Raw genomic sequence first — 23689 nt, forward strand, 5'->3', positions numbered from 1 at the left:
TCCTGTGCAGTTTACACTATGTTACACAGTCTGAGTGGTGGCTTCAGTCCCTGGTCCTTATCTCCATATGGTATACCTAGTCCACTTGGGGGAGTTATGTCTAGCTGTGGGACTAAGGGCTGAACAAAGGGTAGGATTAAAAATAAACAAATGGGAAAAACAACAACAGACCTTTCCCGGGGAATTAAGGATGTGTCATGGTATAGAAGACAAAATAGCTGAGCTTGTTACAAAACTAATCCTAGCTACCAGGGAGGCTGAGACAGTTGTATCTCTTGAGCTAGAAACTTCTTAGCTGAAGTTCTATGCTGATCAGGTGTCTACACTAAGTTCAATATGGTTTAATATGGTGAGACCACCCTGCTGGGAGCAAGGGGTTGCTGGGCTGCAGAAGGAGGGAGGGAATGACCCAGATTGGAAATGGAGCTGATCAAAGCTGAAAGAGTAGGATGAGGCCTGTGTGTAGCCCTTGCAACTTCCAACCTGGGCAAGAAGGAAGAAAGGAAGAGAGAGAGAGAGAGAGAGAGAGAGAGAGAGAGAGAGAGAGAGAGAGAGAGAGAGAGGAGGAGGGGGAGGGAGAGGAGAGGAGGGAGGGAGGGAGGGAGGAGGAGGAGGAGGAGAGAGAGAGAGAGAGAGAGAGAGAGAGAGAGAGAGAGAGGAGAGAGAGAGAGAGAGAGAGAGAGAGAGAGAGAGAGAGAGAGAGAGAGGAGAAAGAAAGGAAGGAAGAAAAGGAAAGACAGAAAGAAAAGGAATAAAAGTTTAAGAGCCTGAAATAGTTAAGTCTACATAGGTATTAAACTGTATTTCTATTTAATCTCATCTAACCCTGTCTGACCCTCTCTAGGAGGATTCCCACTCCCAAACTCTCCTTACCAGGCCTTACCCTTACTCCTCACATCTTTCCCCCTGACAAATCCACATCCATCTGTTTGTCAATAGGGACAATGAATTCTTAAAGAACTAACAGAGATCTGGGTTGGGAAGGATCATTCTCAGCAGTATATTAATATATCAAACAGCATGGAAAGCAGTTGCTAGATGAGGGGCAAAGAAGAGTGAAAGAAGAAAAGAAAACTAAAACAAGAAGAAATATCACACTTTGCACCATCCTTAACAATCAAGTAAAATTCTGATAGTGAAAGATGATGATTGGAGTGAAAGGGTGATAAGTTAAAGGAGGCTCTCTAAGACCTGTTATGGGGTTGTGATGATGGACAAGGGCCTGTTAGGAGGACCAATGCTTTATTTAGAGGGTCTGTCCTCTGGAAAGTGTCACTGGTGTCATGCACAGGTTGTCTCTGGCAAGTGTTGCTGTAAACTGAACTGTGAAGTAATAATATATGTCTGTATTCTTGGACACTCCAAGCCTTCTGCCAGCCTGGCAGGGTTATACTGCCTGAAGTAGCAATGCAAAGGAGTAAGCTGCTAGAGCTGGGAAATTACAGAACTCTAGAATGTCCAACTTGGACTCAAAGCCATGAGAAAGCATGAACACAGATTAGTATTTTTGAAAAAAAAATGTAGACAAAAGTAATTTTGGTAGAGGAAGGCAATCTCAAGTGGATGGGATGCTGCTGAGATAAGCTTTGTGTAGAGTGGTGGCATGTGACATGAGCTTTGAAGGAAGCTAGGGTTTCTACATGGCAGCTAGATAGAATGCAGAGCTGGAGTCAGGACGACTCATCTTCCCTGAGTTCAAATGTGGCCTCAGACACTTCCTGGCTGTGTTGCCCTGGGCAATTCACTTAACCCTATTTGCTTCAGTTTCTTCATCTATAAAATGAGCTGGAGGAGGAAATGGAAAACCACTTCAATATCTTTGCCAAGAAAATCCCAAATGGGGTCATGGAGAGTTGGACACAACTGCACACTAAGAAGAAGGGTTTCTACAGGGAGAGGGCACTTTAGGCATGAGGGACGGCCTGTTCAGAGACATGGAGGGAAGAGGGGAAGGGTTTGTTGTAGGAGGAGAACTTCAAATAGCCCACTGGTGGAGAGTAATAAAGCTTGGAAAGGTAGGCTTGAAAGACTTTAATTGCCAAACGGACAATGGTATTTTATCTATGAGACAATCAGGAGTCCCTGGAGCTTCTTGAGCCAGGGAATAACATGGTCAAACTTTTGACTCAGAGAGGAGAGACATTGGGTAGCGGGACTATTGCAATAGTTCAGACAAGACATGAAGAGTTGAGTTTTTTGGGGCAGCTAGGTGGTACAATGGCTACAGTGCCAGGCTGCCGGTAAGAAAGACAAACTATTCCATTATCTCTTCAAAGAAGACCCCAAATGGGCTCAGGAAGAGTTGGACACAACTGAACAACAATAGTACAAGTCTTGCTTCTTGTTTCCCTCTTGAGGTTCCCTTTGGTGATATTGCCTTTTGTTTCCTCATACTCCAATGTTACAATAAACGTGTGACATCATTAATGGGATGCCCAATCTAATAGTGCCTATCAGAACTTATCCATGCCTGCCAGCCTATATGATTTTTATCCCTTCCCATAAATTGACCATAGAGATCCTCCCAGTGGCCTAGGCACCTTCCTTGAATTCTCTTGACATTGTATGCATACTAACAAAACACTTGGGCTGTCCATTGCTTACCCGTTGCTCTCCTTACATGATCAGTCCTTTTTTTTTTTTTTTGTCGACCAGTCATGTTTCTCTGATAATATCCTTTATGAAAATGTACTGCTTTTCCTACATGATTTCTTGTTTGTTATGAATCGAAGCTTGCTTACTCCTACTATATGCCTCTGAGAGGGGGACTAGAGTATACCATTCTACAGCTTCACCATGTTGGAGGAAATTCCACCCTAGAAGCCCACTGTCTTCGTTGGTGACTGCCCCTCTGAGACCACGATTCCAAGACAGCCCCACCCACCATGCTTTACTTCACTCCCTGCTCTCCTGGCCCATCCAACTCAAGTTGATATTCAAGTAAACTCCTGTATGGAGTGTATCAATCTACTCCTCTATGGCCCTACTCACCACCTTCCCTGAAACTTTCCAGACCAAAGTGCCTGGCCCTGGCCACCATTCCCTTAGGTGTATTGTCTCTCTCTTAGAAAATAAGCTCCTTGGGGGCAGCTGAGTGGTGCAGTGGATAGGGCACTGGCCCTGGAGTCAGGAGGACCTGAGTTCAAATGTGAACTCAGACACATAACACTTACTAGCTGTGTGACCCTACTTAACCCCATTGCCTAGCCAAAAAGAAAACAGAGGATAAACAACATTTATTTCTCCAGCTCTTAGCCTAGGCTTGACACATAATAAATGCTTAATTAATGCTCATCCATTCATTCATTTAGATCTTCAGAGACTACAATATTCCAAGAATTTTGGTGTTAAAAAGATGGGCCTTTGCTTCAGGAAGAAGCTTAAGGTGACAAAAGAATTATGCTATTTCCCAAAAACAATCCAGACCACCATCTCCTTCCTGTTCAATTCTGGTACCACTTCATTGTCCATATGCAATGTCTATCCTGGATATACACATACACACCATGCATACATACATGTGGACACACATGTACATATACATATGCAGATTATGGATGTGTATACTTGTGCTTGAGTTACTTTAACCTGCATGAGAGGCAATGGTTAAGTTTTCAGTGTGGGCATTTGTACCTCAGAAGTTCGCAAATGCTACAAAGCAAAGCATGATTTATTGTTTTCTTGATTATCTAGACTTAAGAAAGTGATGAAGAAATGTTAATTACATAGACTAAACTTAAAAATAAGTCTTACATACATTTGCATAGAAGTGGGTGTTAAACATTTACCAGCATATCACTTTTTATGCATGTACGTATGCATATATACATATGCACACAAATACTGATATGTATATATATTGAGGTAGATAAGATATGCCGGTTATGAGTTCTAGAGGTAGCCCACCTAACTACATATCGTAGCCTAGACAATATGCATTCTACATCCGTTTGTTTTTTCCTGTTTAGGTAGGCCAAATTCTTTTGAATAATTATGGATCTCATTCAGAAGACTCCTCAGTGTTCTAGGAACTGATGCTTTTGAAAAAAAAAACTAGTTCCCTGAAGTAGCCCAACAGCATAGCACTGATTAGTATTACATTAAATCTATAAATTCACTTCTGTAATTTTGACATTTTAAATGCATTGTGTGTTTGCATGGACTACACTATTGATTATTTAGTTCTTCCTTTATTTCTGTGAAAATTATTTCACGTAGGTTTTTTACATATCTTGGTAGGTTAATGCTCATTTGTTATATTTTGTTACTATTATGAAAAGTATTAGTTTCTCTGTTTTACCTGCCTTTTGTTAGTCATATGTCAAGATGCAGATGATTTTTGTAGCTTTATGCTTCCTGAATAGGAGGAAGTGAGTTGGAATGTATTTTGGAAATTGTCCAATGATTCCAAGTTGCTTCTTGGCACAAAACATATTCTCCTAATGATGCTGAACAGTTGCAAACGATGCCATAATCTCAGAGAAGAAGTCACACACCACTAGAAACTTTATGGTGAGATACACAGTGGGTGCAACTGGGTTCAAGCATTTTTTCAATCATGACCTGTCCTCCAGACATGGCAGGAGATGTATGTGTTGCTGTTGCTGAGTCTTTTCCGTCTCTCTGAGTTTAGGGTTTTCTTAGCAAAGTTTTGATTTGCCATTTCCTTCTCCATCTCCTTTGACAGATGAGGAAACCAAGGCAAATGGGGTTAAGTGACTTGCCCAGGGTCACACAGCTTGTGTCTGAGGCTGAATTTGAACTTGGGAAGATGAGTCTTCCAGACTCCAAGCCCGGTGCTTTATCCACTGCATCACCTAACTGCCCCGATGTATGTGTAATAGTGACCATTTCATGGAGAATGTGACCACCACTTCCTTTCAGCCTCAAATGGAGGTAACATAGGGCTCCCAATCCCTTATAGCCTTGGGAAAAGCCCTACCCACAACGCCATCAGCCCTGCTTCGAGTCCAGCTTCAGTGGCTATCATCCAGGCAACAAACCTTTGTGTGGATATAATCTAGCACCTGAGTTTGCCAGTATTGCAGCCTCCTACAACTGAAGAGGTTGTGATAGAAGACAGCCCTACCTGGAAGTTGCTATTAATGGGCATGATGGGAATAATTTCTGCCTATGTTTCCGCATAACATGGGTTGGGCTCATGTCTCCCCCCATCACGCTCTACTGCAGCATGGTTACATTCACTTTCCTCCTTCCTTCCTGCAACAGTGATTAGAAGATTAAAGAATCTTCTGGCCTCTGTTCCCTGTTGCAGCTTCCTGTTTACCCAAGGTCACAAAAAGTCTCACCCATGTGAGGTCTAGACCTCTAAAGCTCGATGTATGCCTGAGACGCCTTATCCTATCTGTTGACAAGATGCGTTTCCATAAGAAAGTGAGGGAGGCCACATCCATGGAAGGTGAAGCTCAGTGCTCCTATATACTTGTTGTGTGTCCTTGCGGTGTTAGAGCCAAGTAAACCTACTTCTGTTAACTGCTCAGTGACTTATGAATGCCTTATTGCCTCGCAAAATTGAACTTGAATTCAGCTGGCATGAGGGTGCCTCTAACAGTGGGGAATGTCTTTAATGCTTCTCCATTGTACACAACTTCCTCTTTTCAGGAAAGACACAATGGAGGCCTAGAGAAAGTGAATTGCATAGCTAGCAGATAATCTGGACCTGGAACTCAGGCCTTCTTACCCAAGTCCAGAGTTCTTTCTGACTGAATGAGAGGATTGGTGAGGGGAACTAGAGAAACCTGGAAAGGAGTTGCTACCATTGGGTACCATCGTAGCACTGCAAGTGTCCTGGGCCTCATTGCCCTAGATCACAGAAAAGATGGATAAGGATGTACAGTATTTGGAAGACAGCTGGAGGACTGTGACTGGCTAGGGTGGAATAAGGGAATCCCAGAAAACACTGAATGACTGGCACACAAAAGATGGACCTGCAGCTGGTGCAGTAGGAACACAGCTAGATACAGAGTCAAAAGAATCAGACTCTACCACTTACTGGCTGTCCAGCTATGGACAACTTACTTAACTCTCTGGGCCTCAACTATGAAATGAGGGGGGGGGTTTTGGTTATTTTTATTTCTTCCAGGTCTGGGATCCTATGACTAAGTACAAGTCATTTAACTTTTGTGAGGTTGTTATCTACCACCTGGAATTGTTGTGAGCGTTTTGTAACTCTTAAAGTGATAAATCTCTGTTGAGTACTTTTGTTTGTTTTGCTAGGCAATGGAGTTAAGTGACTTGCCCAGGGTCCCCAGCTAGTAATTGTCAAGTGTCTGAGACTGTATTTGAACTCAGGTCCTCTTGACTCCAGGGCAGGTGCTCTATCCACTTCGATATCTGCTGAGTATTTCCTGAGCTTTCTTAATTCCAGTGCCTTCCTTCTGCTGACTAAGCTATCGTTTATGTAGCAACACTTTTTACAGATATTACCTCATTTAGTCCTCACAACAATTCTGGGAGGCAGCCGCTTTGTTTTCCCCATTTTTACAGCTGAGGAGACTGAGGCAAATAGAGTTTAAGTGACTTGCCCAGGATCACAAAGCTAGCAAGCATCTGATTCTGGATTTGAACTCAGATCTTCTTGCCTCGGGGCCCAGAGCTCCACCTAGTTGCCCTTGTCTCCGAGGTAGCCTGTAGGTAGTTTACATGTTGTCACCATTAGACTGAGCTCCTTGATCGGGAGAGACCATGTAATTACTTTTCTTTGTGTCCTCATCACTCTGCAGGTTGCCTAGCACATAATGGGCACTTATTAATATTTACTGACTGATTGATTATAAAAATGTCAGCTCGTTAATATGCAGATAAAGCAGCAGCTGGGTTCAGAGGGAGTTGGATTTGGAGAAGACCTGGGTTCGAATGCTAGTTCTGCCACTTGCTTGGACTAGTCATTTGTAGGGAGGGTGTATTGAAGGCCAAAGGGGAGGACGGGTTGCCTTTTCCCAGAAGCCCTGAGTTCTGTAAAATGGGGAAGGGGAGTGGGGTTGGACTCAGATGGCCTCGGGTCCCCTCAAGCTCGGCCCCTCCCGCCCCTCCCGGCCCTGGGCGTTACGCACTCGTCCGATAGCGTCATCACGCACCCCGGCTCGTTGGCCCCAGGTCATGGGCGCCCTTGCTGGGCAGCGTGTTTGGGGAGCTATTTGGTGACGGGCCTCGGAGGCCGAGTCGCTGCGGGACGCCGGGGCTGACGGCTCCGACCTAGGGCTTCTGGGCGGGTAGGTCCTGCTTGTGGGCAGGCTGGGCAGGCCCGCTGGCGGCCCGGGCGAGCCCGCAGGTGGGCCGGAGTGGAAGCACGAAGAAGCTCTTGAAATCTTCGGTATCTCGACTATCGGGTGAGGATGACGTTCTCTTCTTTGGGGCGAGCAGTTGCCATGGAGGCTGCGGTTGCCAAGGTGACGACGGCGCCTGACTAGACTCGCGAACGCCGGCGCAGGCGCGGGCTCTGAGCTCTGTCTCGGCTGGAGGTCCGCGTACTGCGCTCTAGATCTCGGAAACTAGTCAATTAGTGCGCGGCCTGGGGTCAGGGTCAAGATTAGGAAAAGGGGTGTTCTCGGGGCTGACGGAGTCATGAAGTCTCACAAGAAGGAATCGCGGAGCAAAACTCCCCCGGGTAATACCTGGGGTTCTCTGGGATATGTGATGCTCAAGGTGATACCTGGGGATGGTCGTTCTGGGGGCCTGAGATTGACATTCTGGGGTGTTGAGATTGGAAGTGAAATTATGGAGGGCTTGAGGTGGGGGATGCACATACTGGAGGGGCTGAGCTTGAGCTGCAGGAGCTGGGCATGCCTGAGACGGGAGACATACTTGAGGGTGCATATACTGGATACCTGAGCTAAGAATGGGACAGGTGCTGTAAATTTTCTGGGCTGAAGATACCCATGCTGGATGCTCTAGATTTAGAGTGCAGATATTGTGGATGTCTGAGATGGAATGCATATAATGGGGGTCTGAGATTAGAAGCACAGGTGCTGTGGATGCCCGACATGGACATGTGCGTTCTGGAGGGCTTGTGCTGGGTGCATGAATTTGGTGGTGCAAGTGTTGTAGGTTTGTAGAGGTGCCCCTGTTGAATGTCTGGGATTGGTGGTGCAGATTCTGGGGAGTGTCTGAGATAAGGATATTCTTTCTGGAAGGACCCTGAGATTGAGAGTTCAGATGCTGTGGATTTCTGAGCTGAGTATATCCATGCTGGGTGTCTGAGATTAAAGGTTCAAATGCTGGGTTAGAGTGCATGCTTGGGAGGGTGGGAACAGGGACTCAAGATAATAGAGAGCCAGAATTTGGGGTTGCAGTTTCTGTGTTAGCCTAAGAAAAGGCATGTAGGTTCTGTTGGGGAGCATGATAGAGGCAGAAATCGTTTGGGAACCTGGGGATCGAGGTTTAAGGTGCTGAAATTGGGAGTTACAGGTACTAAGGGTTTGTGCAAGTGTTATTGGGGAGATAAGTTCATAACTAATATTGGAGGGAATACTGGGGGATCTGAGATAAGAAGGTTGCAGTTACTCAGAGGGACTCTGAAATACTCATAGACTCCTCCCCCAGAAGGTCAATATTCTCAAGTGGAGGAGAGGGATACATGACAGCATCTAATTAGATGATGAGTTGTTTGAAAGTGGTCTTCTCTGATACAGGAGAATTCAGTGAAGGGCTGGAATAACCGGGAAAAAGTTATTTGGCACTGGACCCCAGGGAGGGAGTTTGGACGATGGTCAGTGAGAATAGCTAAGTTCCAGTGATTCCTAGCCTGTGGAGGAGACACTAAAGTCATGACTCTTTCTCCTCAGTACCTGTTCAGACCTGAGGACAGCTATGTAGAAAGCAGCTCTTCACTAGTTCATTTGAGTCCTTATCACCTGGACATCCACATCTAATTACCCACTAATCATGGGTTTCTTCCAAGGCACTGTCCTGGGTCCTCTTTTCTTTTCCCTCTGTACTATCTTACTCTATAATCTCATCAGCTCCTCTAGGTTTAGTTCAGGGGTGGGGAACCTTAGGCTTTGAGGCCACATGTGGCCTTTTAGATCCTTAAGTTCGGCCTTTGGATTCAATCAAAAGGCCTCACTTAAGGATCTAGAAGGCCACATGTGGCCTCAAGGCTGAAGGTTCCCCATCCCTGGTTAGTTATAAACTATGTAGATGACTCCCAGATCTCTATTTCCAACCCAAGACTCTCTCCTGAGCTCCAATTGCCTTTTGGACATCTGGATGTCCCATAAGCATTAGGCATCTCAAGTTCAATATGTCTAAACCAAAATTCATCTTTTTTACCAGCATACTCCTGTCTTCTAAACTTCTCTATTACTTTATGGGACGTCACCATCTTTCCATTCATTCAAGTTAGCAACCCTGGTATCATCCTTAACTCCTAAACTCTCACCCCATAAACTGAAACTATGGACAGATCTCGTGGTTTTCACATTTACACCTGTCCTACCAGTTCCCTGCTCTCTTCACTCATACAAAGTGGGCTACCATCTTGGTTGGGACAGCTAGATGATACAATGGATAGAGTGCTGGGAACCCTGAATCAGGAAGACCTAAATTCAAATCTGGCCTCAGACACTAGCAAGTCACTTCTCAGTTTCCCCATCCGTAAAATGGGGGTAATAATAAACGGTACCCACTCCCAGGGTTGCTATGAGGATCAAATGAGATAATTATCAAGTGTTTAGCACTGTACCTGGCACATAGTAAGCACTATATAAATGCTACTTATTATTATTATTGTTGTTGTTGTTATTAAAGCCTTCATCACTTCTCACCTGAACTACTACAGTATTCTCCTTATTGGATTCCTTACTTCATGTCTCTTCCCATTACATATCTTTCACTCACTTGTCAAAGAGACTTTTCCAAAGTATAGGTGTGCTCTTGTCACCTCCCTCCCCACAAACCACAGGCTGCGTGTTACCACAAGGATAAAATATGTAGTTCTTTGGCATTTAAAGCCCTTCATAATTTGGCCCCAGTTTCCTCCAGGAGTCAGCTCAAATCCCTCCTTCTACAGGAGGCCTTTCCTAGTACCTCCACTGGTCAGTGCTTTCTGCTCTGAGATTTTCTTCCACATGCTTTGTATAGATCTTATATGTCTCTAGTTACTTATACACTCTCTTCCCTATTTTAATGTGAAGGCAGACACCAAGCTGGTTTTTTTCTTTCTTTCTTTCTTTCTTTCTTTCTTTCTTTCTTTCTTTCTTTCTTTCTTTCTTTCTTTCTTTCTTTCTTTCTTTCTTTCTTTCTTTCTTTCTTTCTCTCCAGTGATTTGCACAGTGCCTGGCACATAGGAAGGGTTTCATAAATGCTTATTGACTGATTGTAATAACCTCCTAATTGACCTTTTTGCTTCTAGTCTTTGCCATCATCCATCTTTCATACAGCTGCCAGAATAATCTTCATAATGCATAGATCTGTCCATGACACTTTCCTTCTCTAAAATATCCAGTGAGAACATATTCTTTAAAATAGAAAATATTTCGCTAAAATATCATGTTGCCCACATGATATTATCCAGGCTCCTTAGCTATTAGATCCCTTATCTCTGGTTTCTAGTCCCACCCCCATCCCCTTTCAGGCCCATTTTACCCCTCACCTGGAAAACTACTGCCTCCTAATTCTTTTCCCTAAGTCTCCTCTCTTATCCCTGTTCTCCCATCCCATGTAACTTATGTACAACTGCCATGTTAATTTGATCCCCCAACCTTTGATGGTTAATTTGATCATAGGATTTGATACATTAAATTCATCATTAATTTGATCATAGGATTATAAATTTAGAGCTGGAAGGGACCTTAGAGGCCATTTGGTCCAACCCCCTCATTTTGCAAATCAGGAAACTTGAGATACAGAAAAATGACTTGTCCAGGGTCACCCATCTAATGCATGTCTTAAGTGGATTTTGAGCCTGACTAGGTCTTCCTATTCTAGCCACTACATCAGGCATTTTACTGCTTAAAAACCTTTAATGTTTACTCTTTACTGACAGAAGAAAATCCAGTTTTCTTAGCCCGGCATTTAAGACCCTCCATGACTTACCCCCAACCATTTTTTTCAGACTCTTCACTCATTGTATCCTGTGCTCCATCACTGTCTGTCCTTGTATGTGCCTTCTACTTCTCTTCTTACCTTTTCCCAGAATGCCCCTCTGCTCCATCCCCTATCTTTGGGGGGGGAAAATGGATGACTTTTGTTTATTAAAGTAGTCCTTTTTCAAAATTGTCTCCCCTAGAAGACTCCTTCTTTGTAGTTAAGAAAGCAAAATTTAAAAACTATGATAGACATGTTTGTCAATGTATTCAGTCAGTAAGTCAGTCAACAAGCATTAATTAGGCACTTAATTAGCAGGCATTTAATGAAGTGCCATACCACGTGTGCCTACTGTCAGCTATAATATTTCCACGGGAGAAGAGGGAACTGTGTTTTATCTTCCCTTCTTGGGAACCAGTATTGGTTGCTGCAATTCATTTGAGTTTAGCCACCCTTTAGGAGTCTTTTCCCCATCATCATGGTGGTCACTCTATATAACTGTCTCTTAGTTTGGCTTTCTTTGCTCTCCATCAATTCATACAAGTCTTTCCATGTTTCTCTGAATTCCCCATATTTTTTTTTAATTTATATCTTTTGTTTGTATATCATCTTCATTTCCAACTATATCCTTTCTCTTTCATCTCCCCATGGAGTCCCCCTTTTTAATAAAGACACAAAATAAAAAATGAGAGAAAAGCCCACTCAGTAAAACTAAGGAACATATAAACCTGTAATCATGTTATTTTTCGCTTCATTATATTCAGATACTACAATCTGTTCAGTCTTTTTCAATCAGTGGGCACCCACTTTGTTTCCAGTATTTTGCAATCACAAAACAGGATATTCTGACTATTTTGGTGAACAGGACACCTTTCTGTCTTTGACCCTCTGGGCATACGTGGGAAGTTGGGGCATCACTAAGTTAAAAGGTATAAATATCTGCCCTGCCCTTCCCCCCCCCCATTTTTCCTGCAGAAACACTCCATGTGTGTGAAAGCCCAGCTCAGGTACCACCTTTTTCCTTTACCTGTATCCCCCAACTGGAAGTAATGGCTTCCCCTTCTGGCACTAAAGAAGGATAAGTAGGAATACCAGCATTTGAGGGCAAATTCAGTTGTGAGGGGAGGGGAAAGACCCCAGACGCCTCGAGCTTGGAACGTCTCTCTCCCTCTGGGGGCAAGCGGCAGACAGAACTGTCTCGGTTGGGTGACAGCGCAGCAGTGGGGGAAATAGGTCCTGGAGAAGGGTAACGATGATTTTGGGATTCTTGGAGGGATGAATAGGTCTGGGGCCAAGCTCGGGGGCCAGGAGGGTTTGGCGGGGTCAAGAGGGTACACGCATCTGGGCAGTGGGAGGACCGTCCCCCTTTCTCAGTGGCCAGTGGACTGCCACAGGGCTCGAGGACCGTGCCCTTGTCCGGAGCTCTGGGGCCGGGCACCGGACTAGTTGCATTTGTGGACACGGGTAATATCTTTACACTCCGCCCCCCCCCGCCCCATTGTTTTGTTGTTGTTTGTTTGTTTTGTTTTGTTTGTAAGGGCCTTATTTCCTCCTCACCGCCCCCCCCACCCCGAATGTAAACTTCTGCAGAATTTCAAAGGCTTATCCATGTTTGCGTCACCATCCCCACCGCCTCCATCCGCTTCATAAGTTTATGTTGAGTGAATAGCAAATATGTGTATGTATGTATGTATGTATGTGAATATGTGTATATATTGTGTGTATATACATATATTATGCAAAGCAAGTGGGAACACAGTGCCCATTTCGATTCAATTAGTGTTTATCAAGCTTCTACTCTATGCAAAATACTGCTAGGTTTGGGAGGGGGGCGGACCCCTGCCTTCATTGAGCTTTTATAGTTTAGTTCCAGGGAGACACATATACAAATAATTAGGGTGATAAATGATAGGGACTGACCTGTGATTTCATTGGTATAAATAAGAAAACTTCCTCTGTGCAAGTGGCTCCTTTTCTGCAATTTATGGTTTTAGGTGATTGCTTACAGCATCAAAAATGCATTCAAATTCCCAGGACTTTTTTTCTTCCTGTTCTTATCTTTTCCCCAAAAGCTGTTCCTTCTGATTACCCAGTTTCTGTCAAGGGCACCACCTCTGACCTAGACAGAACTGCTTCAAACCTCAGAGTTTCCAATTTGGATTGTAAAGAATTTTCCTCACTGTGCCCATCCCAGAAGTTGTCAATGTGTGTCAGATTCCCCTTCTGAGCTCTCTCATCCATCCCCTGCTTTCTGTCCCTTCTGCAGCCTTCCTAGCCCAGGTCCTCATCACCACCTGCCGGGACCATTGCAGAAACTGACAACTAAGCTCTTTGCATCTCATTTCTTGCCTCCTCTAATGCAGCCTTGACACTGCTCATGTTTCTGTCATTCCTCTGCATAAACCATGAAGATTCTCCCTGCCACCTACCAAATGAAATGGAAATGACTCAGTCTCATGTTCAAAGTCCTCCACAGTCTGGGCCTATTTCTTACCTTTAGCAGTGTCTTGGACCCCTCCTGGTGGTCCAGCTATGTCCTGATCAGTGTGAACAATGAATCTGAAAGTCCCACAGGGTTCAAATTTGCTCTGCATATTTTGATTAGACTGGAACCAATTGCCAAACTTCACGTTTTTGTCATTTCAAACAGTGTAAATTCAAATACATTCAACTACCTCACAGAATTCCTTTTTTTCATACTAATTGGAACTTAGCTATATTATACATTATACAGTCCAACCAAACTGGACTACAGCCTTCCTTTTCATCTCTGCCCATTGAACTCCTATCCTTTTTTCAAGACTGAGCTCAAGATCTACTTCCATGAAGCCTTCCTAGATCCCCCAAGATAGAAAAGATCTTTCCTTTGTTACACCTTGCAGAGAACTTGGAACTCCTCTGATTGTAGCAGTTATTTGCCCATGTGTCATATCTTCCATGGTAGGTGGTAAGCCCTCCAAGGGTAGAAAGCATGTATTCTTCTAGATCGTTGTATTTCCCCTAAAACCTGACATAGTGCCTACCATTATTTCTACATTTAATAATAAGATATTGAACAATTGTTTCTATTTATAGTAATAAAGTATTTGTATTTTTTGGTCACATCTCACATTCCCCATACATTGTCATATTTGATTCTTTGAACAGCCTTTGAGATAGTCAGGGAAGAGGTTATTATCCCCATTTTACAGATGGAAGTGAAATGATTTGCTAATGGTCACAGAGCCAATAAGTGGGAGAGCCGGGACTCTTTTAAATCAATGAGTTGATGCTGAAGGCCTGCAAACTCACAGCCTACAAAATTGCCCAGTTCGGCCTGAAGCAGATTAAAATGTAATTGGGAAATGTTTCACAAAATATATAAAAACACAATACAACATTTGTTTTCATTGTTTAGTCATATCTGATTCTACATGACCCCATGGTCATTATATCCATGAGGTTTTCTTGGCAAAGATACTGGAGTGGTTTGCCATTTTCTTTTCCAGTGTGTCCCCATTTTATAGATGAGGAACTCAGGTAAATAGGAGTTAAGTGACCAGTCCAGGGTCACAAGGCAGATTTGAACTCAGGTCTTCCTAACTCCAGGCCTGGTGCTCTATCCACTATACCACCTAGCTACCCCACAGTACAACATAGATAATGTTAATTAGAGTGTGAGCTTGAGGAAGTATCATTTGCCTCTTTTTTTTTATCCCCAGAGCTTAGCACAGTGTCTTGCACATAGTAGGTGCTTAATAAATGTTTCTTGACTGACTGACTGGTTTTCTAAGTCATTATGTGGCCTACAAGGATCCATTTTAATTTGGTTTTATTACCATTGCTCTACATTATACTGCTCTGCTAAATCAATGCTTTAAAAAAAAAAGAGATTGTGCATTTATCCCTATGAATTCAATTCAACAAGCATTTATTTATTTGTTACTGAGGAAATGGACTGTGTCTGAAATAAGCACAGATGGTGAAATTACTTGGTGTATGGTGAAGACCATCACCGTCTTTAGAGAGACATATTCATCCCTCTCTTAATCACCTATTTATTGGCATTGCTATATTGGTTAAAATGCCAGGAATTTATACTTTAAACTGGACACATTCCCCTCCCTCCACTACCCCAACTGCATTGTTTTGGGAAAATGTAAAATAAATGTTTTTGAAGGAAAAAAAGGAGAAATGTTTCAGGTTTATATTATCTGCTTCCTCAGTTTTTTTAACTTGTTCTGACTTTCTCTTGCTACTCAGCATGCTCTGGTCTCCTTCAGCCATTGTCCAGTTTGTACACACTTAGAGAATGTAAAATGTTTGTATTAGTGAAGTCAAATACAATTTAGTAGAAAAATCGACCACAAATAGAAATGGCTTTTTGATGATCTGCACAGCTATTTTCATCATCACTGAGAAGCAGTGTTCCATAATATATAAAGACAGGCAGCTAGCCTTGAAGCTGAGAAGATCAAGGTTCCAGTGCTGCCTCTGACATATATTGGCCATGTGACCCTGGGCAAGTCACCTAAGATCTCAGTGCTCTAGGCAGCTCTCTAAAACTCGGAGATGTGGAGAAGGTGCTGACTTGCAGCGGTAGAGAGTTTCTTCATCTAGGAATCTTAAATTGGTTGGTTGGTGGTTGTCCTTCCTTCTTGAAGAGGACCAAAATGACATCACTGTGTTGGGGTCAAAGTACAGTGGCTGATCAGACCAATATGAGCTTGAAAGACTCTACCACAGGTCAAGCATAAATGGCCCATATGAACATTTGGAGTAGAGCATCTCACTTTTCTTTTGAGCTGATGCAATTCTGCTTCGTTCATACAGCACAGCTCCTTCTTTGATTTGGGCACACCATGCTCAGCCAGCCTATGCCATCGTCTCCCATGTCTCACAACTGATTCCAGAATTCTTCAGAGAAACCTGGAGATGTCTTTGTATCTCTTCTTCCGACCTCCGTGTAAATGCCTGTCTTGTGTGAGTTTTTCATAAAATAATAGTCTTTTAAGCAAACGTATTTTTGGCATTCAAACAATGTAGCCAGCCCATTGGATTAACCCTAAATCAATGAAGTGATAGATCCCATTTCTTTCCTACCTGTGTCTTTCTTACCTTAGCACGTTTCTGACCTGTATTTTGCTCTTTTTCTTTCTTTCTTTCTGAACAGTCTTTGTTGGGGAATTAGTCATGTAATAAACCTTTAAACCTATCTATATGTATTATAAATACATATGTATATGTGTATATGTATATGTATATATAGTTGTTTATTCTTTTTTCAGTCTTATCTGACTCTTCATGACCCCTTTTGGGGTTTTCTTTACAAATATGCTGAAGTGGTTTGCCATTTCCTTCTCCAACTCATTTAACACATGAGGAAACTAATGCAAAGAGGGTTAAGTGACTTGCCCAGGATCACACAGCTAGGAAGTTTCTGAGGGTGGATTTGAACTCAGAAAAATGAGTCTTCCTGACTCGAGGCCAGACACTATCCACTGAACCACCTAGCTGCCCTCTTATCTATCTATCTATCAGCCAGCTCTTTCTCTCTTTATATATAGATATAATTTTATTAATGCTTTTTTTACATTACTCTCACTTCTTAATGACTTCCCACGCTCAGTAGAACCCTTCTTTGTACCAAAGAAGTAGAGTATACATATTGTCTTTGTCTGACAAGTGCATGCTGCATTTTGCACCTGTAGGAGTTAAGACTTAGCTCACAATCTTTTGAAGTTGCTATTGGTCAATCAATCTATTAGAATTCTGTGTCTTTCCATACTGATTTCCTTCACGTTATTGTGTGAATTATTTTCTTAATTCTGCTTATTTTATTCTGCACAAATCTATACAAGTATCCTCAAGTTTCCCTCAATTCTTCAGAGCTTATTTTGTACTATAACATCCCATTATATTTATATATTGGTGACATAGTGGATAGAGTGCTGGTCCTGGAGTCAGGAAGACTTGAGTTCACATGGGGCCTCAGACACTTCCTAGCTCTGTGACCCTAGGTAAGTCACTGAACCCTGTTTGCCTTAGTTTTCTCATCTGTCAAATGAGCTGGAGAAGGAAATGATAAACTCCTCCATTATCTTTTCCAAGAAAACCCCAGATGGGGTCACAGAGTCAGAAAAAAACTGAAACAACCAAACAACAACATTTATATTAATATATTACAACAGATTTATTAAGCACCTACTGTGTGTAAGCCACTATTCTAGAAGGCATTAGGGATGCAAGGACAAAATAAAAAATAATCCCTATGCTTCATTCCTTTATTCTTCCCTAGGCTGTTTTTCCTACCATACCACAGAAATCTTTGTTTCCTGAAAGCTCATTCTAACCTTGGACTTCACGTACTGGAAGTAACCTCCCCACCCATAGCCTCTTTCTCTGTTTGGCTGGTCCGTCCCAGAAACTACGTTTTAAAGGAGGATGCTCAGGCCAGCTATATCTTCTTTCCTCTCCTGATTGCACTCCTAACTCTCTGGACTTTTTCTACCCCAACCCTCATCTCTTCCTCCTCACCTTGTCTCTCCCTCCCTCCATTCTTTCAGTTTCCTTTCATATGTGGTCTTCCCCCATTAGAGTGTAAGCTTCTTGAGGGAAGGGGCTGTCTTTATTTCTGCTTGTATTGGTCTTCTCAGCAGTTGGCACAGTGCCTGACACACAGTAAATACTTATTAAATGCTTGTTGATTTGACTTGACCTACCCTTAAGGAGCTTACATTCTACTCTATTCCATCCTATTGTCACTACATTTTGGGAGCCAGTTTTGTCATCCAGAATATTAACCATCTCTTCTCACTTCATGTCATATGCTAGTTGAATAAACATGCCATCTATGTCTTCAACCAACTTATTGGTAAAAAATATTGGAAAGAACACATATATTTTTCTCTCTGTGGCACATGACTTAACACTTCTGTCTGGGCATGTATCTCCTTCTCCCTCCATTTTTAGTTTTAAGCTCTCTTGATTATATCAGCAAGTCTCTGGGCAAATAACTTTCTTCTTAGTGCTCACCCAGACGCAATATGGCCTTGACCAAGTTCACAAAGGAGCAATTGAAAGTCCTTGAGCAGGAGAGACATATATTTAGAGTTGTACATTAAGAAAAATAGGCGGGGCAGCTAGGTGGCGCAGTGGATAGAGCACCGGCCCTGGATTCAGGAGGACCTGAGTTCAAATGCGGCCTCAGACACATAACACTTACTAGCTGTGTGACCCTGGGCAAGTCACTTAACCCCATTGCCTAGCCCCCTCCCCCCAAAAAAAGAAAAATAGGCAGTAGTTTGTAGAATTGATATGAGAGAAACTAGAGCCAGAGAAACCGTTGCTGCTGTTTGTCCTTCCTTCTCAAAGATGACCATGACATCAGGAAAAGTCACCAGCTTCACTTTCTCCTCCGGAGCCATCTGAGTCCAGTGGCCAGATATGGATCAGGACAACTGGAGATGGGCAAGATGACAATGAAGATATGAATGAGATTGGTGGTGACATTTATGTAGAAAGTGTTTTATATGCATTATTTCCTTTTATCCTAACTACAGCCCTGTGAAATAGGTGCTAACATTTTTCTTATTTTACAGATGAAGGAACCAAGACTCAAAAAGGCTGAGTTGTCCAAGATCACACAAATAATAAATGTTTGAGGCAAGATTCAAACGAGTCTTTTTGGCCCCAGGTCTAATGCTCTATCATCTCCAGCCCACCTCCTTTAGAAAGGGACAGACAGATTCAAGAGAAATTATGGATGCAGAATTTATGAGATTTGGTGACAGGATACAGGGGACAAAGGAGAAGGAAGAACCAAAAATGACTTGGAGTTTATGAACAGGGATTAATTACTACAAGAACTGTATGCCATTTCCAGAAATGGAAGGTGAGAAGAAGAGCAGGTTGTGGAGGAAAAGTGACGAGTTCAGTTTTAGGCATTTTACACTTTAGATTCCATCAGGGAGTGCAAAGGGAGATTCTGGTACTTAGTTGGAGTCTGGAAAAGAGGTCAAGGCTAGAGATAGGGTTTGGGAATCATCTGGATAGAGTCAATAATTAAAGGGAACGGAGTGGTCATAGAAAAAGAAGAGAAGAGGGTTGAGGGCAGAACCTTGGGGAGTTCCTATATCAAAAGAGTCAGGAAAAAGAGGGAACAGAAGAAACAGAGAATGTACTCCAGGGAAAGCCAGAATGGTTCTGTCTCAGAGAAACCAAAGTGAGAGTCTGGTTTGTAGCATCATATGTGACATATGAGGCAGCTAGGTGGCACAATGGATAGAGCACTGGGCTTGGAATCAGGGAGACTCGTCTTCCTGAGTTCAAAGCTGGCTCCAAACACTTACTAGCTGTGTGACCCTGGGCAAGTCACTGAAACCTGTTTGCTTCAGTTTCCTCATCTGTCCAATGAGCTAGAGAAGGAAATGGCCCACCACTCCAGTATCTTTGCCAAGAAAACCCCAAAAGGGGTCACAAAGAGTCCAACACGACTAAACAACAATAACATGCTGTGAGGAAGTCAAGAATTTCTAGGCACTCATCTCCTCCTCCCATACTTAGTTTTAAAGCCCCTTTTGACCAGATCATCCAATCTCTGGACAAACACTTGAGCTGCAGTCTGCCAGGCCATTGGACTTGATGATTAGGAAGTCATTGTTGACCCTTGAGAAAGCTAAATTACAGTATGTGAGGAGTGAGTGGGTGGTGGAGTGGAAGGAGGAAAGCTTCCCAGACTACACCAGGGAGGCTGCTGTTATTAACACATGGAGGGTTTGGCCTTTCCTCTACAGAGCCCAATACAGTTCTCTCCTTTAGCATACCTGTATAAATATGTTTGCAAACAGACTGTCTCTTGCCTTCCAGACAAGAGGCGTACGAAGGCCCCTGAATTCATCACTCCTCCCATCCAGGAGGAGCCTGAGCAAGTCAGCAATGTCCTGCAAGGAGATGATATCCTGGCTTTGGCCATTAAGCAGGAGGACTTAAAGAAGGTGGGGATCACACCGGGTGAGCTTTTACTCTAGAGTCAGCCTTAGCGTCTCTTGTTGGCACTTTTTTCCATACCCTGTGTGGTGGATGGCTCTTTTTAAAACTGAACCACGTCCACAGTCGTCCTTGGCCCACTCCTCATTGTGCATCTGTTGTTGTCATTGTCGTCATGGTGACTCATCTACCTTAAGGGAAAGACTGATTGCACACAGGCACTCATCATTTTGAATTCCAAAGGAACTCCTGAATTATGCATATTGACATTTGAGATTCTTGTAAACATTTCCCATGTAAGGAAAAAAAATGAAGTTGAATGTGATCCCACGTTATATCCATATAGGAACTGTCTTCTGAGGCTCGAAATGCTAGAAAGAAACTCATTTATGTTTTCTACATCCCAGCAAGGGGCTGTAGAGGTCAGGCATGTGGAGTCCATCATTGTTATCTGCATTTCATAGATGGCCAATGCAGTCTGTTTTCCAGCCCTCAGTGGTTTCATTGAGGAGGAGGTAAGAGTAGCCAGTCTAGTACTTGTGTACATGTTCTTCTGATCTCGTGCAATTTTGTTTCTTTAGCAACATATTCCTCGTCCTCCTGACCTAGAGGAGAAAACTGTTGCCCATCAAGTTTTCATTCGAAAACATAAAACCCAAAAGGCCAAGAGGGTGACACGTCACTTAGTAGCTCGCCCTGCTGCTCCTGAAGCAGCCACAAAGCCCTTGGATTACTCTGGTAAGACCAGAATTCATTCCGCCTCCAAATGCATAGGCCATCCTTGAAAACAAACTGTCCTCCCCTTAGATAGCAGGGGCTCTTTTCAGAAATCTCGTGGGTTATAAAGGTCCATGTAGAGATGTTTGTGGTGATGAGTAGTTCTCAACAATTAAAGGAATTTTACCCCTCCTTTCCTCTTTTACCAGGGCCAGTAGAGGAAAGCTCTGATGGCAAATTACAGATTCTCCCCCACAACATTTTGGGAACACTCTGTGACTTCAAGAGAATAGCAGTTGCCCAAGGAAACACTGAGGTATATTGGTAAAGAGCTGTGTAGATGTGGGAAATCACTAGAAGCTTTTTGTCTTCTGCCCCTCCCCAGGCATTTTTAGGCTGAAATCACCTTGAAGTGCCATCTGTTTCAGTCTTACAGTCAGGGGCATACTGGAGCCAGCTTGAACTGGCTTGATAGAGAGCCCATTGTTAAATTTTCAGTAGCAAGCTTTTACACCTCAAAGCTATCAGTCAGGGCTTGATTCATTATTTTAGTTGTCTAGACTTGAGAAATTGATGGAGAAAGCATTAATGGTGCATGTTAAACTTAAAAGTGTCTAGTGTACATTCTTTCCCCTTTGGGGAATCTGTTGTTAAACATTTACCAGAACACCTCTGCTTACAGTGCTATATATCAGACAGATGCTCCAAATACGGGCAGCAGTAACTCTGTTCTGTCATATAGGAAGAACTGACTGTTTCATTCTGTCATTACCTGTCCAAGAAACCTAAAGATAAGTGTTCCCATGGAGGGGGCAGGTATTTTTTAATGGATTGATCTATATGAAAATTCCTTCTGATCCTCAGAACGTGTCCCATGTCCAAGGTAGTGATGGGTGCAAGTAGGGGGACCCTTCTATCTCTTCCATTCTCTAGTTAGCTAAAATGATCCCAGACACCGCCGGTGTGGACAATGTCATCATTGCAGTACCAGAGGAGCCAAAGAAACAACCCCCAAAAGAGAAGGTAGACCTCTGGCTACCACCTTCTCAGCATAAATCTCTAAAGAACTGGAAACGCAATATGACCCTGAGGAAGAAGCAGCAAGAATCTCTAAGTAGTAAGTAAAGTCTAGGAGTCTTGACTCCAGACCTGTGCACTACTATGCTAAGCTCCTGTCCAGCCGTCAGGAAGGCAGCTGCAGGCTGGTGAAGAGGGCCCTAGCCTCTGCCTTTCACTAGCCATGCTGCCTTGGGCTAGGTGCTCAACTCCTCTGAGTCTCAGCTTACTTATCTGTAGAAGGGGGATAATGACATTTATACTAGCTACCTTTCAGGGGGTTGTAATGGCCAAGTGAGATAATGGGTCTAAAGCACTTTGTAAACCATAAAATGGGATATAATTATAAGCTATTATTATTATTGATGATGCTCATTGTGATGTTGAGGTCATCCTCTCTTGTACCACATGTCCAAATCCCTTGAGCCTGGGACTGAATTGGTTACTTCTACTGCTGGAATCTGTGTTCTGGAGCCAATTCAGGCCTCATGCTTGTTAATTTTCAGTGTGAGCATTTACACCTTGGAAATCTATAAATTGGTGCCTGACCTGTTGTCTTGTTAATTGGTCTAGACTTAAGAAAATTATGGAGAAAATGTTAATAATGCAAGTTAAACTTAAAAGGTGTTTTCAGAAGGCCATTTTTTAAACATTTACCAGCACACCTGGATCTGTCTCTTTCATGAGCCTGATAAATGTACTAACTTGACTGCATGAGGTACTTAACAATCATTTGTTCTGACTATTATGGAAAGATAAAATGAGAGAGACTAATGGGGCTGGGCAGCTGTGGAAGAAAGGGTGACATGCCTTCATCTGTCAATAGAACATCTGAAGAAGCCAGTGAATGAGCTGCTGATGAACACAGGGGAGGGCTTCAGACGGGTACAGGAAGAAAGGAATCTGATTGAATGTTCCCTTTCTGTTTTATATTATGGGAAGGTAAGAAGAAACATCCCCCACTTTTCATTCCTAATTTGCACAGTTCATTTTTTGGAGGAAAGAGCATAGTTTGGACATTAGGGCAACCAATTTCATTTGGCAGAGAAAAGCCTTGCCCCATTGCAAACCTTGGGAGTATCCAAGGGACCTCTTCTTAACAACAACAATAATAAGCATTTATTATGCACCTAACATAGGGCAGTTAGGTCATGCAGTGGATAGAGTACCAGACCTGGAGTAAGGAGGACCTGAGTTCAAATTTGACCTCAGACACTTCCTAGCTGTATAACCCTGGGCAAGTCACTTAACCCTATTTGCCTCAGTTTCCTCAGCTGTCAAATGAGCTGGAGAAGGAAATGGCAAACCACTCCGGTATCTTTGCCAAGAAAATCCCAACTAGGGTCAAGGAGAGTGGGACGTGACTCAGCAACAAGCACCTACCATGTGTAAGCTGCTGCACCAGGTACTGGAGATACAAGGACAAAACCAAAAACAGAGCCTGCCTTCGAGAAGCTTACATTCTGCTGAGAAAATACATTGTTTCCACAGATAAATAAGCACAAAGTAGTTTTAGGAGAGAGTGCTAGGGAGCACCATTAATTAGGAAGATCAAGAAAGTCTGTGTTGGTACCTGAGTTCAGGCCTGAAGGATGCTAAGGATTGGAAGAAGTGGAGGTGATGAGGGGGTGCCTTCCAGGCATGGGGAGCAGCTTGTACAAATGCGTTAATGGTGGGAAATGGGTATCAAGTTTGGAAACAGCAAGTAAGCCAGTTTGGCTAGACTTTCAAATGTATAATGGAGAATAATGTGAAATAAGTTTAGAAAAGTACTTTGAAGTTAGGCTGAGAAGGGACTGAGAAGTCCCAAGCCAGAGAATTGTTTTAATCTTTGGGTTATAAGGGACCACTGAAGTTTCTTGATCAGGGGAATGGCATAGACTTGCACTTTAGGAAGATGATT

General features: G+C 43.1%; 1 protein-coding gene across 1 annotated transcript in view; it reads left to right on the plus strand.

The window, feature by feature from the left end:
• Positions 1-7407: 7407 nt before the first annotated feature.
• The window catches only part of MYCBPAP (MYCBP associated protein), a 31786-nt gene continuing 15504 nt past the window's right edge, over positions 7408-23689 (plus strand). Inside the window, exons 1-6 of the mRNA XM_078156063.1 lie at positions 7408-7627; positions 19894-20021; positions 20595-20751; positions 20940-21046; positions 21664-21847; positions 22613-22728. Coding sequence (XP_078012189.1) covers positions 7585-7627; positions 19894-20021; positions 20595-20751; positions 20940-21046; positions 21664-21847; positions 22613-22728 — 735 coding nt within the window. The 5' untranslated portion in view covers positions 7408-7584. The remainder of the gene's footprint in view (positions 7628-19893; positions 20022-20594; positions 20752-20939; positions 21047-21663; positions 21848-22612; positions 22729-23689) is intronic.

Source organism: Phascolarctos cinereus, unplaced genomic scaffold (genome assembly GCF_003287225.1).
Source record: "Phascolarctos cinereus isolate Bilbo 61053 unplaced genomic scaffold, phaCin_HiC Scaffold_5;HRSCAF=322, whole genome shotgun sequence".
NCBI lineage: Eukaryota > Metazoa > Chordata > Mammalia > Diprotodontia > Phascolarctidae > Phascolarctos > Phascolarctos cinereus.